General features: G+C 40.4%; 4 protein-coding genes across 7 annotated transcripts in view; 3 read left to right on the top strand and 1 right to left on the bottom strand.

Moving 5' to 3' along the window:
* LOC111219342 (zinc-binding protein A33-like) overlaps positions 1-746 on the top strand; it is a 17,768-nt gene extending 17,022 nt beyond the window's left edge. The window contains exon 2 of the mRNA XM_022741976.1: positions 12-746. Within this exon, the coding sequence (XP_022597697.1) occupies positions 99-746 (648 nt within the window). The 5' untranslated portion in view covers positions 12-98. The remainder of the gene's footprint in view (positions 1-11) is intronic.
* Positions 747-1,964: 1,218 nt separating this feature from the next.
* LOC111219510 (E3 ubiquitin-protein ligase TRIM39-like) lies at positions 1,965-4,568 on the top strand. Its single transcript, XM_022742207.1, has one exon. It carries the CDS (start codon positions 2,314-2,316, stop codon positions 3,907-3,909), a length of 1,596 nt encoding a protein of 531 aa, XP_022597928.1. The 5' UTR covers positions 1,965-2,313; the 3' UTR covers positions 3,910-4,568.
* Positions 4,569-4,979: 411 nt separating this feature from the next.
* khk (ketohexokinase) lies at positions 4,980-11,136 on the top strand. Of its 3 annotated transcripts, none has more exons than XM_022742126.1 (8): positions 4,980-5,123; positions 5,832-5,948; positions 6,893-7,027; positions 8,715-8,787; positions 9,634-9,780; positions 10,143-10,231; positions 10,309-10,466; positions 10,570-11,136. In XM_022742126.1, exons 1-8 carry the CDS (start codon positions 5,029-5,031, stop codon positions 10,668-10,670), a joined length of 915 nt encoding a protein of 304 aa, XP_022597847.1. In that variant the 5' UTR covers positions 4,980-5,028; the 3' UTR covers positions 10,671-11,136. The 3 variants fall into 3 exon arrangements, with proteins under 3 accessions (XP_022597847.1, XP_022597846.1, XP_022597848.1); XM_022742125.1 differs by lacking the exon at positions 6,893-7,027 and adding an exon at positions 6,608-6,742; XM_022742127.1 differs by lacking the exon at positions 6,893-7,027.
* A 713-nt stretch (positions 11,137-11,849) lies between these two features.
* pltp (phospholipid transfer protein) overlaps positions 11,850-16,338 on the bottom strand; it is a 10,421-nt gene continuing 5,932 nt past the window's right edge. For both annotated transcript variants that reach the window (XM_022742239.1, XM_022742240.1), the window contains exons 9-15: positions 15,220-15,279; positions 14,589-14,753; positions 14,298-14,365; positions 13,797-13,839; positions 13,570-13,633; positions 13,376-13,452; positions 11,850-13,054 (exon numbers count right to left, since the gene is read on the bottom strand). In XM_022742239.1, the coding sequence (XP_022597960.1) occupies positions 12,956-13,054; positions 13,376-13,452; positions 13,570-13,633; positions 13,797-13,839; positions 14,298-14,365; positions 14,589-14,753; positions 15,220-15,279 (576 nt within the window). In that variant the 3' untranslated portion in view covers positions 11,850-12,955. The remainder of the gene's footprint in view (positions 13,055-13,375; positions 13,453-13,569; positions 13,634-13,796; positions 13,840-14,297; positions 14,366-14,588; positions 14,754-15,219; positions 15,280-16,338) is intronic.

Here is a 16,338-nt window from a genome sequence, read left to right as displayed (position 1 = left end):
AGCAGCGCCCCCTGCTGGATGATCCACAGCTGGACTCAGGAGCTCTGATAGATGTGGCTGAACATCTGGGCAACCTGACCTTCAACATCTGGAAAAAGATGAAGGACATGGTCTCCTACAGTCCTGTGGTTCTGGATCCAAACACTGCTCATCCAGACCTCATCCTGTCTGAAGATCTGACCAGTGTGAAACGAGGACAGAAACAGCAGCTTCCTGACAATCCAGAGAGGTTTGATGATTATGTCATTGTCCTGGGCTCTGAGGGTTTTGACTCAGGGACTCACAGCTGGGACGTTGACGTTGGAGACAATAAATTCTGGTTTTTGGGAGTGGCTACAGAGTCTGTGAAGAGGAAAGGAAACATACGGTCTGGAAGATGGATAATAGGATTGTCTAATGGTAAATATAAAGCCTTCTCCCCATCAGGCCGACCAGTTTTTCTGTCAATTATAGAAACGATTCAGAAGATCAGAGTTGAGCTTGACTGTGACAGAAGAAAACTGTCTTTCTCTGATCTCGATACTGATGAGCACATTTACACCTTCAAACGCATTTGTGCAAAGAAGTTGTTTCCATTCATTGACAATAGAGATGAATTCCCCATTCAGATTTTACCAGAGGAGGATGAGGAGGATGACAGCGACAATGACGGCAATGATGATGATGATGATGATGATGATGATGATGATGAGGACGACGACACTGATGACAGTTACAATGACCAATGTAAAATTGTAAATTACTGATGATGCACGTTAGCAGATTAATGTCTTGAGGAAATATGAAAACATTTCCAACATACAGATGATCCTGTATGAGACAGAGTAAGAGACACTTTATTTTGGTGATTCAGGAACTGATATGACAAAATATCTTATATTTTTATTTGCTCTTTATTTTATACATTAATATTTACTCTTGATAGTCCTGTTTTTTTGCCTTGCTCCTGTTTTTTCTTTATTGATCCTTGTTATATACTGTAGGTTGCTTGTGTATTTTTGAAAGGATTTCTTCCTCCTCTTTGGCGCCCCCTCCAGTTGGTCTAAATGTCTATAAACAGCCATTAATGATCATTTTGGGGGTAGAAATGATGTAAAGTTGGTGATTTAGTAACTGAATCTGTCACTACTGTTGCTTTCATTGTAAATCAAGAAAATCAGATACATGCTCAAAATGTAAATTTTAAATTACTGGAATAAACTTATTTTAATTTCCTCCTCCACATTTCTATTGGAATAAGTGTTTTACGGTATTATAAAGAGAAGAAGATAAATAATTAATCAGCTGGCTTGCTTATGGAATATTCCAGCCATGGATGCTCTTTGTACCTTGAGCTGTTGCTACAATCTTCAAACTTTATGTACACATCCATCAAACAGCAGATGGAGACGATAAATAATTGTTACACAGTGTTGATCCCTGCGATAAAAGATCTGAGGTATTTTAAAGCAGGTTCCAATCTTTAGTTGTGAGTTTGATTGCATTAAGATTATGTCTTTAAAAAAATCAGCAAATTAATTTGTTTGAACTTTTAGGAACAATTAGGTGAACGGTATGACTTAAGGCTGGAAATTCAGCATTATGAACTGAAAAAAATAAAACGGCGCCATGTAACAAATTACATTCAGTCTACGTCAGTCAGGACAATCACATGTAACACACTGTGTACAAACAGTAAATTCACCATGCATGAATTCCGACAGAATAATGTTGTCGCAAATCCAACACTGACGCTGTACACTCACCGGAAATGACGATTGACGTTTTACTTTCTTGTTTGTGCGACGACTTTTTTTTTTTTTTTTTTGTCTTTAACAACTTTATTGAAAATAGATGACTAATACGTTAATACAGACAAAACAAACATATGCAAATAAAGAAGCTCTCCTTCCTCTGTCGCTGTTTTTACAAGATTGAAAATACGTCGGTGGCCCCGCCCTTTCCGCCACGTAGCCAAGATGGCGTCCGTTGACGGTGAGAAGTTTCTATCGTTTTAGCTTTTTGATCGTTATTAGTGAACCATCCGGGTACTTCCAGTGCACTTAAATGTTACCATACTCACTGCGCAAGCACGTATGCACTCAAAATACGAAGTGTAAGTATGGAAGCACGTGAATTGAGACAAGCGAAGGCTTTGGACAACATAACAGCTACAACACAGAACAAGGAAGTACTGAATACCAACACGCCCAGCTGCTGCTGATCGAGCGCATGTTAAAGGACAAACACAGACCGAATTAGAAGTAACTCCAGGTAGGCAACCACAGGTTTGGTGTTCTGCCTGCTGTGTTTTCAGCTTCACTCCGAGAGACAATGTCTGCCCAGTCAGAGGACGATCTCTCCTGTCCAGTCTGCCAGGATATTTTCAAAAATCCTGTTGTCCTGTCGTGCAGCCACAGCTTCTGTAAAGACTGTCTGCAGAGCTGGTGGAGAGAAAGGCCAATACAGGAGTGTCCCATTTGTAAGAGGAGATCATCAAAGAGTGATCCACCTCGTAACTTGGCTTTAAAGAACCTGTGTGAGGCCTTTTCATCGCAGAGAGATCAGAGAGTTTCAGCAGGGTCTGAGTCTCTCTGCAGTCTGCACTCTGAGAAACTCAAACTGTTTTGTCTGGACCATCAGCAGCCAGTGTGTGTCGTGTGTCTGCATTCAAAAGCACACAGTAATCACAGATTCAGTCCCATTGATGAAGCTGCACAGGAACGCAAAAAGGAGCTCCAGAAATCCCTGAGCCCTTTACAAGAGAAACTGAAGCTGTTTGAACAAGTTAAAGGAAACTATGATCAAACAGCAGAACACATTAAGGTCCAGGCCCAACACACAGAGACACAGATTAAGGAGCAGTTTAAGAAGCTTCATCAGTTTCTAGAGGAGGAAGAGGAGGCCAGGATCACTGCTCTGAGGGAGGAAGAGGAGCAGAAGAGTCGGATGATGAGGGAAAAAATAGAATCTCTGAGCAGAGAGATAGCAGCTCTGTCACACACAGTCAGAGCCACAGAGGACGAGCTGAGAGCTGAAGACGTCTCATTCCTGCACAACTACAAGGTTACAGTGGAAAGAGTCCAGCAGCGCCCCCTGCTGGATGATCCACAGCTGGTCTCAGGAGCTCTGATAGACCAAGCCAAACATCTGGGCAACCTGACCTACAACATCTGGAGCAAGATAGACGACATGGTCTCCTACAGTCCTGTGGTTCTGGACCCAAACACTGCTCATCCAGACCTCATCCTATCTAAGGATCTGACCAATGTGAGATTTGGAGAGACACAGAAACTTCCTGACAATCCAGAGAGGTTTGATAACTTTCACATTGTCCTGGGCTCTGAGGGTTTTAACTCAGGGATTCACAGCTGGGATGTTGAAGTTGGAGACAATAAATTCTGGTTTTTGGGAGTGGCTACAGAGTCTGTGAAGAGGAAAGGAAACATACGGTCTGGAATATTGAGAATAGGATTGTTTAAGGGTAAATATAAAGCCTTCCCCCCATCAGGCCGACCATTCGTTCTATCTGTGAAGGAGAAGATTCAGCAGATCAGAGTTAATCTGGACTGTGACAGAAGAAAACTGTCTTTCTTTGATCTTAATACTGATGCACACATTCACACCTTCACATACACCTTCACTGAAAAGCTGTTTCCATACATTAGCAATAGAAACAAATTCCCAATTACGATTTTACCAGAGGAGGATGAGGATGATGACAGCGACGACGATGATAATGCTTCTGCTGCTGCTGCGGCTCATAATGATGGTGGTGGCCACGTCTTGGGTGATGTTTCAGACTATTATGATGATGATGATGATGATTACGCCAGCAGTGACGAAGAAGAAGATGATGATGATGACTATGACTATGAAGGTGAAGATGATTACTACCCATACGACACTCATAGATGGCATTACCATTAATCTAATTGAATCTAAATTATCTAATGTAATTTCAGTGTATCTGTATCACAATGATTACTCTAGTAGGAACAGTGAAACAGACTGAGAGCAGGAAAAACGTGAGATGAATATGAGACAACTCTGACAATGATCCTGTCTGTAAAAGAATCATTTTAATTCTGCTCTGTCATTCTATCGAGTTTTTTTTGCAATGTTGGTGATTTAGAAACTGAAGTTGTCTCAGCTTTTATTTTAATTGTAAGTTGCTACGAATAAGAAAATATGAAATTATAATGTCTTTTGATGAAATACGAAAATATTTCCAACATATAGATGATCCTGTATGAGACAGAGTAAGAGACACTTTATTTTGGTGGTTCAGGATCTGATATGACAAAATCTCTTTTTATTTAGATTTTCTCTGTATTTTGATATTTTAATATTTTCTTTTGATAGTGTCATTCTTTTGTCTTGCTTCTGTTGCCGCATTTGTTGTTCCATTTCTTGTTTTAAAGGTTGCTTTTTTTGTGTTGCTTAATAAAAGTAACATTAAAAAGATTTATTGGTCCTCTTTGGCAACCCCTTTTGCTTTCATTGTAAATCACTCGGTATAAGAAAACCAGATACATGCTCAAAATGTAAACTTTAAATCACTGGAATAAATTCACTCTGAGTTTCTGTTCCACATTTCTTTTGCTAAAAGTTTTTATGATATTATAAGGATAATACGATAATATAATGCATTTAAACAGCTGGCATACATATATGACAAAAATGAAAATCAAAGGACAGTAATAGTGAGGGTAAATGTCATCAACACTTCAGACCTCAGTCTTGTTCCCCTATCTCATGTGGAAGCAGGAAATTATCATTTTAAATTGTTTACCTGACAGAATGAGGATTCATATGTATAATTTTCTTTTCCGTTTTTAAGATCAATAACTCCAAACTCCAGTATAGCATGTGGCAGTAATGTAGTTTGAATCATTAAAAAGAAGACAGACAAACACCAGAAGTGCTGAAGGCTCTTATTTTATAGTCGCTACTGACAGGAAGTGGTGCATCTTATTATTGTGAGACGACAGAGGAAATGACGTTTGTGTATCAAAGTCCAAACTGCAGTTGAATGAGTGGATCAACATGGAGCAACAGAAGAAGATTCTGTGTGTGGGCCTGGTTTGTCTGGACATCATCAACGTGGTCGACAAATACCCCGAAGAAGACACAGACAGCAGGTTAGCACCACGGATGGTTAGCACTCAGGCTGCCAACACAGACTGATGCTAACAATAACACAGACTGTTGCTAACGCCAATACAGCCTGATACTAACACAAACTTATGCAAACACTAACACAGACGGATACCAACCATGATACCAACACACACTTATGCTAACAGGCTAACGCTAGCACAGAGTTATGTTAACACTAACACATACTGTTACTAACACAGACTGATGCTAACAAAGACTTATGGTACCACAAACTCATACTAACACAGACTGATGCTAACAGAGTTATGTTAACACTAACACATACTGTTACTAACACAGACCGATGCTAACACTGAGTTATGCTAGCACAGGCTGGTGCTAACACAAACTTACACCATTGAGGAAACCTGTTTAAACTCAATTCAGACATCATGCAAAACAGACATCTCCTGAACATTCACCCCAATTATCGTTCATATCCAATGAAGGGGGAGGTGGGGTGGAAAGTTGAGTCTGCAATTATTAAAATGTTGCAAACACTGATGAAATAAGTGTGTGTTTGATCTCATTCCTTCTTTTAATATAATTAAATCATCTGAAGTGACTTTGTTTGGCTTGGTCAAGCCAGAAACTCACTCATTGCTGCTCTCTGCTTCAATTTTGGGCAACTGAGCTGCTTCTGTCAGATTGTAATGATGCAGTGATGTCATCTGTCTCTGTTCTTGAAGGTGTTTGTCACAGCGTTGGCAGCGAGGAGGAAACGCTTCAAACTCCTGCACAGTGCTGTCACTTCTTGGAGCTCCCTGCGCCTTCATGGGCTCACTGTCTGCTGGACCTGTGGCCAAGTGAGTACTGATCTACACATTCATCAATATGTTCCTCAATACGTTCATCAGTATATTCATCATTACGTTGATTAATACATTCCTCAAAATGTTCATCAATCAGAGATTTCCATAAACGCCTGCCGTCGGCCGGAATGCAGAGACCACATTCCCATTCAAGTTAATGCATTCATCAATGGGTTAATCAATACTATTGATTAATCATCAAAAATGGACACTGAGATTATCATGTACATTAGTTGTTAGACTGTTTAGTTTAATGATGTTCATACACACTTATAACATAAACACTGTATATATATATATATGTGTGTGTGTGTGTGTGTGTGTGTGTGTGTGTATATAGTTTTTAAAGCATGTGACATTGATCGATATTGATCATGTCTGTAGAAATAGCTAAATTCTTTTTGATCATCTTAATCAGAGTAAAGGCCCCGAGTCCTGAAGAGACAAAACATCAACATTAAAGTTGGGATGAGATGAAATGCTTTCATCTCCTCTCTCCTTGTCTCCTCATTTCCTTATCTCCTTGTGTCCTCATCTCCTCTGCATCTTAAGTAGGTAGTTTTATTTTGCAGGACAGAGGAGATGTAAACAGTTTCCTGTGTGTAGTTTTATTTTGCAGGACAGAGGAGATGTAAACAGTTTCCTGTGTGTAGTTTTATTTTGGAAGATTTTCAGAAGTTCCACATCGACGTGTCTCTGGTGTCTGAGCACGCTCAGTGTGTCCTTCCAGCCTCTGTGGTCATCAGCAACACCAGCACGGGAAGCCGAACCATCCTCCACATGAACAGGTGTGAACAGGTTTGTGTGAGTAACTGCCTCTGTTTCAGGAAGATCTCCGTCGTCAACATGGCGCCGCTCCACCCGCTCTAGTTCCACCAATCGGAGCACAGCCTCATGTGTCTGACAGAGTTGATGTGTTTCTTGTCTCTCTGGTTCAGTTTCATCATGGCCGACTTTGCACAGCGTGCGGTCGATGTGTCAGCGGTGGTCTGGCACTTCGAAGGTCAAACTCCATGTGCATGTTGTGTGGTTTGTCCCTCCAGCGGATCTCGAACTGTTGTTCTCTCCGACATGTAAGACAACCCGACGACCAGCCAGTGTCACACAACGTTCACTAAATACCTCATCGTTAATCAGACCTTGTTACTGTGGAGATGGGATTCAGTACGTCTCTGTTGTTCTCATATTTACATTCAAAACCTCATTAAAAATGTTTACATTTCTTTGTTCCATTTAATCTGAGGTGTTTTAATAGATGTTGATTTAACAGATGCTCCCCTGAACTAACCTTTGAACTAACCTTTTAAAAGTTCAGCTGCTGTTTTTAATAAGTTTTAAGTTAAAACATTTTTTAGCAGCATTAGTTAAAATAGCAAACCTTGAAGTGAAGTTCTGTATTATCACAAACACTAGAAAGTCACGTCGAGCCAAGAGTGAAGCACAGAAATCAGTGGTTCAGGTGAACCTCTTTTGGTTGCCATGGAAACTAAAAGATATTTACTCTGGTAGACAGTGCCCCCTTCAAACTTTCAACTAAAACCCTCCAAATTTGAAGCTCCACCCATCTGGTGTAAGCGCCTGTCGCCTGCAGACAGATAAAACGAATGCTCCGAGGAGTTTAGTGAATGCTGTTTGACCCCGCCTGGAGGAAGCACAAACACCTGATCCTGATCCTGAATCTGGTGTAATCACAGCTGGTCACACGAGCCACTGCAGAGCGAGGCATCGAGTCCCTGAACCTGAATGGATCCACCAATCAGACTGAGCGGAGGTTAGGAAGAGGAGAGGAACTAGATGAAAGATAACAAAATACATTTCTAGGAGGTGTTAATTTAGATGAAGCAGTTTCAGTTCAAACTGTGCTCAGATTTATCTTTTGTTCAGTGTGAGATGTGAGAACTTTAACTGATTCTCTCCTGAACACTTTGACTGTTGTAACTGAGATCCCTTGATTTAAATTATCATTATTATTGATCATTTAAAGGTACAGTTCAGCATAGTTTCTGGGAGTGGCATGTTAAGATTTTGTGTATGTTTGTCTGTGTGTTCGGTACAGATTTGGATGTAGTGGGAAACAGTTAGCTCCATGTCATGGTTATCCAAGAAAGTCTCTGCAGTGGTTTTAGGTTAATTCATCAACACTGATTCAGTTAATTTCCCCCATGTTTAAAACAACCGCTTTCACATTTGAAATACAATGAAATCTGTTCAGTAATAAAACTGTTTTTAATCTGCATTCTGTGACGAGTTTACTTCCAAAATAATCAGATCACATTTAATAAACACCTGCCCAGGTGTTTATTAAGCTTCAGTTACCACCTGAAGTTTTCGTCTTAATCTCACTAACAATGGAATGTTATTTACAAATGTCCCTGAATGTCTCCTGCAGATACTTACATTTTTTCTTTTGATAATTTTGGAAGTCAACTTTTTAAAATAAAAATCTGTGAATGTTTGAATGGAAATAAAAATCAGTTTTATTGTGTTTCATGATGACTGTTAAAGAGGCGACTCATGTTTACATTTTGTCTTCAGTCTGAACTTGTCACTTGTTCATTAGTCTGATCGATTGTTCATCTGTCTGATGGATTAAACAGAGATACAAACTGCCGTTCCAAATTGTAAAATGTTTTCACCTCCATAAAGTCCTGACAGACTCAAGAATTAATTGGGGTTTAATTCAAAATCTGAACAAAAGTTTGATTTCATTTTTTTTTTTTACTGATTGTTGTTGAACTCTGACCTCTTCCTGTTCAACAGGAACCTTCCTGATGTCACAGCAGAGGATTTTTCTAAAGTCGACCTCCATCAGTTCAAGTGGATCCACTGGGAGGTGAGCAAGAAACTACACCAGCAAACCAAACCACCCCAAACCTGTCAAACTAAACAAACCCAGACAAACTAAACAAACCCAGACAAACTAAATAAAACTTGACAAACTAATTAAACCCAGACAAACTAAATAAAACTTGACAAACTAAATAAACCCAGACAAACTAAACAAACCCAGACAAACTAAATAAAACTTGACAAACTAAAAAAACCCAGACAAACTAAGCTAAACCCGACAAACTAAATAAAACCAAACTAAATAAAACTTGACAAACTAAACAAACTCAGACAGACTAAACTAAACCCAACAAACTAAATAAAACCAGACAAACAAAACTAAAAAAACCAGACAAACTAAGCTAAACCCGACAAACTAAATAAAACCAAACTAAATAAAACTTGACAAACTAAACAAACTCAGACAGACTAAACTAAACCCAACAAACTAAATAAAACCAGACAAACTAAATAAAACCAGACAAACAAAACTAAGTCTGACACACCAGAATAAACACAACAAACTAACTTGACTGAACCTTACACACTCGACAAAACCTGCCAAAATGAACTAGACTGACAAACTAAGTCAATAAACTAACTAAAACAACACACTCATGAGAACCCAACAGTCTCGACTGAATCTGACAAAGTTGACAAACCAGACTAACCCTTTGTTCTTGATCTGAATTTTACCTGTCAAAGATGCTTTATTTCAAATAAAGGATGTCTTAAAGTAACATTAGTTTCCACAAGAGTTGAACTACATCATTACTACTTTACAGTGCAGTACTCTCTGGTGTATTAGTCCTTATATGTTTGACTGTTGTTCTTTTTTTAACCCCTGCAGGGCCGAAATGCTGAGGAGCAGGTGAAGATGATCCAGCAGGTTGTCATGTATAACAGCAGGTTACCACAGCAACAGAAAATCACCGTGTCTGTGGAGATAGAGAAGACCAGAGAGCCGCTTTATCAGCTGTTTCCTCACGGTGACGTGGTATGAGCCTCTAAGAGAACAGTTTTTAGGCTAACTTTAAAGTACAGTGGTTCAGAAAGTATTTAGACTTCACTTTTTCACACATTTAAATTCATTTTTTCCCTCATCAATCGACACTCAATACCCCATAATGACAAAGTGACTCTCAGACTGTGAGGAACCAGATTTCTGGTCAAATGAAACCAAGATTGAACTGTTCGGCCTCAATTCTAAGCATCATGTCTGATATGATAGAGAACTTTATGGTACATGTCTTTAACACGATAAAGAACTTTAACGTCTTTAAAATAATAAAGTGACTGTGACAGTTTGTTCACTGTGATGACAGAATTTAGATTTATCAGGTGTTCTCGTGTTTTCAGGTGTTTGTCAGTAAAGACGTCGCCCGTCACTTCGGCTTCCAGTCAGCTGAAGCTGCTCTGAGAGGACTCTACAGCCGGGTCAAACAGGGGTGAGTGGAGGTCAAAGGTCAGCAGTCTGTCTCTCTCTGACCTTTCTCTCTGACCTGTCTTACTCTCTCTCTCTCAGGGCTGTCCTGGTCTGTGCCTGGGCAGAAAAGGGAGCGGATGCTTTGGGTCCTGATGGTGTCATCGTTCATTCAGATGCTTTTCCTCCTGAATCTTTGGTCGATACTCTCGGAGCCGGAGACACTTTCAATGCCGCCGTCATCTACACACTGTCCAATGGTGAGACATCATAACTGCCCAGTAGTTCGACCTGCCGACTGAACACCGATCAGATTTGTTTTGTGACAAAATGTTTGTCTATAATTTTCTGTTCTGACTGTAGGCGGAAGTTTGCAGGACGCCCTGACCTTCGGCTGCAAAGTTGCTGGCAGGAAGTGTGGTTTCCATGGTTACGATGACATCGGCAAACATTTCACCAAGTGACCAGAGAGTTAAAACCTGGTTTGTTTCAGCTCCAAACTGTGACAGACTCCGACCACTGTTGCTCCAGTCCGATTGGTGATTTGTTTCAGCACTCAGATTATAGTAATATATAAATAATTATTTAAAAAAGATTTAAATAATTATCAGTTTGAGAAGTTAAGCTTAACAAAAAAACTGTGACAAATCTGTTTATCACATCAACATGTGAAAGCTGTTTACAAGTGTGAACTGATTATCAACTGATAATTAGCTGATAGTTACCTGAGTTAACTACTTCCAGTTAGCTTAGTTTACTAATAGCAATTGATCATTAACTGATATATTAACTGATATTACTTGATAATTAACTATTAACAAGCTGCTAATTTAATGTTGAATGACTGTTTACTTTGTGATGCAGTGAGTTTGAATGAAGGCAAATGATTTTGCTGTTGTATTTTTTTTTTTTTTTTACCATATTAGAATAAAATCTGCCAAATTGATCAATAAATGACGTGAAGTGAAATCTGATGCTGTTTATTGATTCATTCAATGAACAATGATCAGTTTTAGTCGATAAACACTAAAGGCATTTTCAATTTTCATCTGCCTTTGTCAACTACGGTTACCATGGTTTCAGGTGACTCAGTCGTGCACAACTACCATGGCTACAGGTGTCTCAGTCTTTGTCGTGTACAGTTACCATGGTTACGGGTGTTTACTTGTGCCAGTATATCCAGGTTTCAGTATAGACTCTGAACTAGCATTAGCATTAACATTAGCATCAGCACAGCTACCTGTTCTCGGAGCTGTTCAGTGGTGGGAAGCTAATGAAGAGTTTCCAAGGTTGGCAAAACTGGCAGGTTTCAGCTGACGTGTTGAGGGCAGATGTTAGGCCTTGTGGATCAGTTCATCTTGTTGTCTTTTCACTGTACGTTAAGTGTAGTTGTTATTTTTGTACGTTAAAAAATGACGTACGTCATTTGCCAAAGACGCAAAACACTAAACAAACCAAGTTAAAGACAATTTTGACTGATAACATATTTTCCCCCAAATTTTCTATAGACATCGAGATAATATTCGTGAATTCTTTTGATCACAATATTGTGCAGTGAAAATCTTGATACTGTGACAGCCCAACTATCAGCTGTTTTAATACAGTCAATTAACTGTTTGTTGACAAACAAAATGAACATTTCCAGTTTAGTTTTACTTTATTCATTAAAAGAGTTACACAATGTTTGAACATAGAAATCACAATGATCAAATACAGGTGTCACATGATGTCATGTCACCATAGTTACATTGCACATGAACAGGTAATGAACACGAACATACAGTTTGGGTTATGTCACAGGTTTATACTGGTGTACTCTGGTGTAGTTCTGGTTGACACTGGTTCAGTCAAGTTTACACTATGCTACACTATGTTTCCCTGTCTAGCAGTTCCCGTGGTTGCCATGGTTACATCACAACCATCATGAACACACAAATTATACATTTCTGCATATTTCTGTATACATATCAGTGGGACCCCACTGTATATATATATATATATGTATGTGTGTGTGTGTACTGTTATATTGTGATGACCCCTGAAGCCTGTACTCTGAAGCAGGATTTGTGATTAGCGAGGTAACTTCAGGTTTAACCCTACATTTCCATGGCTCAAGAAAACCTAGGTTGACTTACCGAGCTGATAGCCACCATCATGTCACTGCTCATGATTGCAGTTGTTCAGTTTAGTTAAGCTTGATAACAAAAAGATATCCTGGATATGTTGAACCTGTTTCTTAGTGCAGGCCTCTGGAGGTTTGATCTGCTGGTTTGATAACCTGTATCTCTGTTTGCTCTGCAGGTAGCTGATTAACATGATGCAGAACACCTGTGGCGTCCAGTGTGTTGTAAGTTAGATTTTTTTTTTCTCTTTACTGCACTTTGGATTAAGTTCACAAAGAAATAAAAACTATTGTTTTTGCCTAAAAACTTCAGCCATTAGCCTAGTGTGTATATATAAGCAGTGTTATATATACTGTCTATAATGTATGTGTAGGTATGTATATACATATGTCTGTCTTGTATACAAACACATCTTTGCTTACAATTCAGTGTATGTATTGTATATGTCAATACATATTTACACAGTGTTGTTTATATTTACATTGTGTGTATATAACCACACAGTGTGGTAAATATACATTTGTTTGAAAGGTGCTATACAAATAAAGTTATAATAGTTATTATAAACATATTATATATGCGTGTGTGTGTGTGTGTGTGTGTGTGCGTGGGTGCGTGCTAGTGTTTTAGATGGTGTTGGTTTCTGGTTCTGTCTCGTTGCTCCCTGCGATCATTTCTCTCAGTCCTTTGGTGAAGTGAAGATTTGCTCCAATCACGATAAATCCCTGCAGAGATCAACACAGCTGCTGTCAACACCACAGGGTGAGTGATGATATACATACATATACACTCCCAAGCACTTTATTAGGAACACTTGTACTCCTGCCTGGTCATGTGATTACCCAGTCAGCTGATCATGTGGGAGCAGTGATGTAATGAAATTATGTGCAGAGTAAAGGGAGAAAACACCCAGTGTTAGTGAGGGGTTCCTAATAAAGTGCTTGATATAACATCCCGTGGTCGAGTGGAGGGTGAAGCAGGTCACAGAATCATGACCAGTCAGAATACAGCGTCATGGTTCGTGTTTAATATCTAAACAGACTTACATTATGATATTCAACCACCTCCTCAATGAAGTCCATCCCATCTGCCAGAGGGATCCGAACTCCTCTCTTGGTCCAGTCTGAACACACACACACACACACACACACACACACACAAATGTAGTCAGTAAAACATGATTACAGAAGTGAGTGTGACAGTGGCTTCATGTTTTACAGTCACTGAATCAGATTCTTACTGTTGATTAAAGGAACCACAGACATCTGCAACATGGTCTTTAGAGGAGCCTGCAGAGGAATCAACTGACAGACAGACAGACATGATGTTAGAGAGAGAGAGAGACAGGTCGGACAGAAAGACAGGTTCTCCCTGTGGTGTATTGTGATTGACGGTTGGTCTCTTTCTGACCTCTGTTGTCAGAAACACCACATTACATATAATCAGGTGAAAGACGACAACACTTACTGCCAGAGACTCCAGAGCTGATTGGTTGGAGAAGATTTTAAACCTGAAAGATGAAGCACATCGTTGGACATGTAGACATTATACGACGAGAGAAACAGGAAGACACACACACACTGTGGTCGTCAGACTGGATTCGAACGTTACTATCACTATCACAGGGCGTGTGTCCAGACCACTAGACCATCAGGACAAGACAGCAACGGTAACGACACACTAAGTGAGATATGAATTATTGTGATGGAGATCAGCACTGAGTTTGGAAAAGGGTGAATTCTTTTATCGGCCTCTTGTGCCTTTAACACCCAGTCAGCAGCAGCAGTCTTTTCCGACCTCCATGTTCTGACACTCCAGTTATACAAGGATTGGACAGCTCATAATCGCAAAACCAGTAGTACCCCACAGTCCCTCAACCCTCCACATTGTGTGTGTGTGTGTGTGTGTGTGTGTGTGTGTGTGTGTGTGTGTGTGTGTGTGTGTGTGTGTGTGTGTGTGTGTGTGTACCTGCGGAGGTCAGCGTGAACAGCCAGACGTTTTCCTTTCATAGAAACTTTGGCGTTAAACTTTGTTTCCTGCAGGAGGAGAAATTTAAAACAGCAGATTTTCAATTTCAATCATTAAACTGGTTTTAACTCATAAACTGGTGATTGAACTGGAAAGTTTCAGTTTGTCATTAGGAGATGTCTGACACCTGAACCAGTGGTGATTCACGGGATTTGATCAGACGAAAATGTATTGTGTGTGTGTGCGTGTGTGTGTGTGTGTGTGTTTGTGTGTGTGTGCGTCTGTGCGTACCATGGTCATGCTGCTGAGCTGGACCGGAGGCCGACCTGGAGGCAGCAACATCACCTTGACAATGGCTGTCATGACAACTGTCGCTCCAGATGTCTTGATGGTAGTTTTTGGAGGTGAGTTGACAGCAAGCTGAAGCGAGATTGGAGCTTCCACCAGAGCCGGGTTCTTTTGAGAACACACAGGGAGAACATGAAATACTGTAAAACACAGTACTACAGTACTACACAGGTTCTATCGAGAACACACAGTGAACTTGAAGCGTAAATGGTGCTACACACTTCTACTGTTTTACACTGGGTTCTTCCAAAAACGCACAAGAAGAACATGAAGGGCAACAGGTACTACACAGTTCTACAATGACTTAAAAAACTACACCAGGTTCTACCTATAACACACAAAACATGAAGGACAAACAGAACTACAAGAAAACAACACCAGAAGGCGAACGTACAGTAATAATACATAATACTACATAACGATACAAGGCTCTATCCAGAACTCACATGGAGAACATAAAGGACAACAGGTACTACACCATGTTCTCCCAAGAGCACACTACTATGATTTTACTGTCTCTACTGTAGGTCTACTCTCTTTCTGTTGTGTGACTGTCTCCATGTTCTCTACTCACTATCATCATGATGGCTCCAAAGTAGGTGGTTCTCAACAACATCTCCAAATCTTTCGGCATCTGAAAGACGACACGGCACAAAAATGAAGGTCAGTTCAGTTCTCCAAGAAACAATCTGGTTGGTTATCTGAGGTGGTTTTGGTTTCTGGGTGTCTCTGGTATTTTTGAGAGACCTTGGTGGTCTTGAAGGTCTGTCATTGTTTTGTGGTGGTTTTGTGGGTCTGTGGTTGTTTTGTACGTCTATATTGATTCTGGTTATCTGTGGTGGTTTTGGGTGTCTCTGATGGTTTTTGGGTGTCTATGGTGGTTGAGGGTTTTTGTAATGGTTTTGGGGGGCTGTAGTGGTGTGGTGGTTTTCTGGGTCAGTAGTGGTTGTGGATGTCTGTGATGGTTTTGGGTTTTTGCATTGGTTTGGGGGTCTGTGGGTGTTTTGTACGTCTATATTGATTCTGGTTATCTGTGGTGGTTTTGGGTATCTCTGATGGTTTTTGGGTGTCTATGGTGGTTGAGGGTCTTTGTAATGGTTTTGGGGGGCTGTAGTGGTTGTGGATGTCTGTGATGGTTTTGGGTTTTTGCATTGGTTTGGGGGTCTGTGGTGGTTTGGGGGGCGTCTGTGGTGGTTTGTGGTTGTTTTGGGTCTCTGGTGGTTTTGAAAGACCTTGGTGGTCTTGAGGGTCTGTCATAGTTTTGTGGTGGTTTTGGGGGTCTGTGGTGGTTTGTGGTGGTTTGTGGTGGTTTGTGGTGGTTTTGGGTCTCTGGTGGTTTTGAAAGATCTTGGTGGTCTTGAGAGTCTGTCATAGTTTTGTGGTGGTTTTGGAAGTCTGTGATAGTTTTGAGAGTCCTTGGTGGTTTTGAGTTTCTGTAGTGGTTTTGGGTGTCTGTGGTGGTTTGTGGTGGTTTTGGGGGTCTGTGGTGGTTTTGTAGGTCTATAGTGATTTTGGATGTCTGTGGTGGTTTGTGGTGGTTTTGGAAGTCTGTGATAGTTTTGAGAGTCCTTGGTGGTTTTGAGAGTCTGTGGTGGTTTGAAGGGGGTCTATGGTGGTTTGGGGGGTCTGTGGTGGTTTGGGGGGTCTGTGGTGGTTTTGGGGGCGTCTGGGGGGGTTTTGGGGGTCTGTGGGG

The sequence above is a fragment of the Seriola dumerili genome, unplaced genomic scaffold (assembly GCF_002260705.1).
Source record: "Seriola dumerili isolate Sdu_G_001 unplaced genomic scaffold, Sdu_1.0 BDQW01000066.1, whole genome shotgun sequence".
In the NCBI taxonomy this organism is placed as follows: Eukaryota; Metazoa; Chordata; class Actinopteri; order Carangiformes; family Carangidae; genus Seriola; species Seriola dumerili.
The sequence above is the reverse complement of the archived record's forward strand: the minus strand, read 5'-3'. Positions and strand labels throughout refer to the sequence as shown.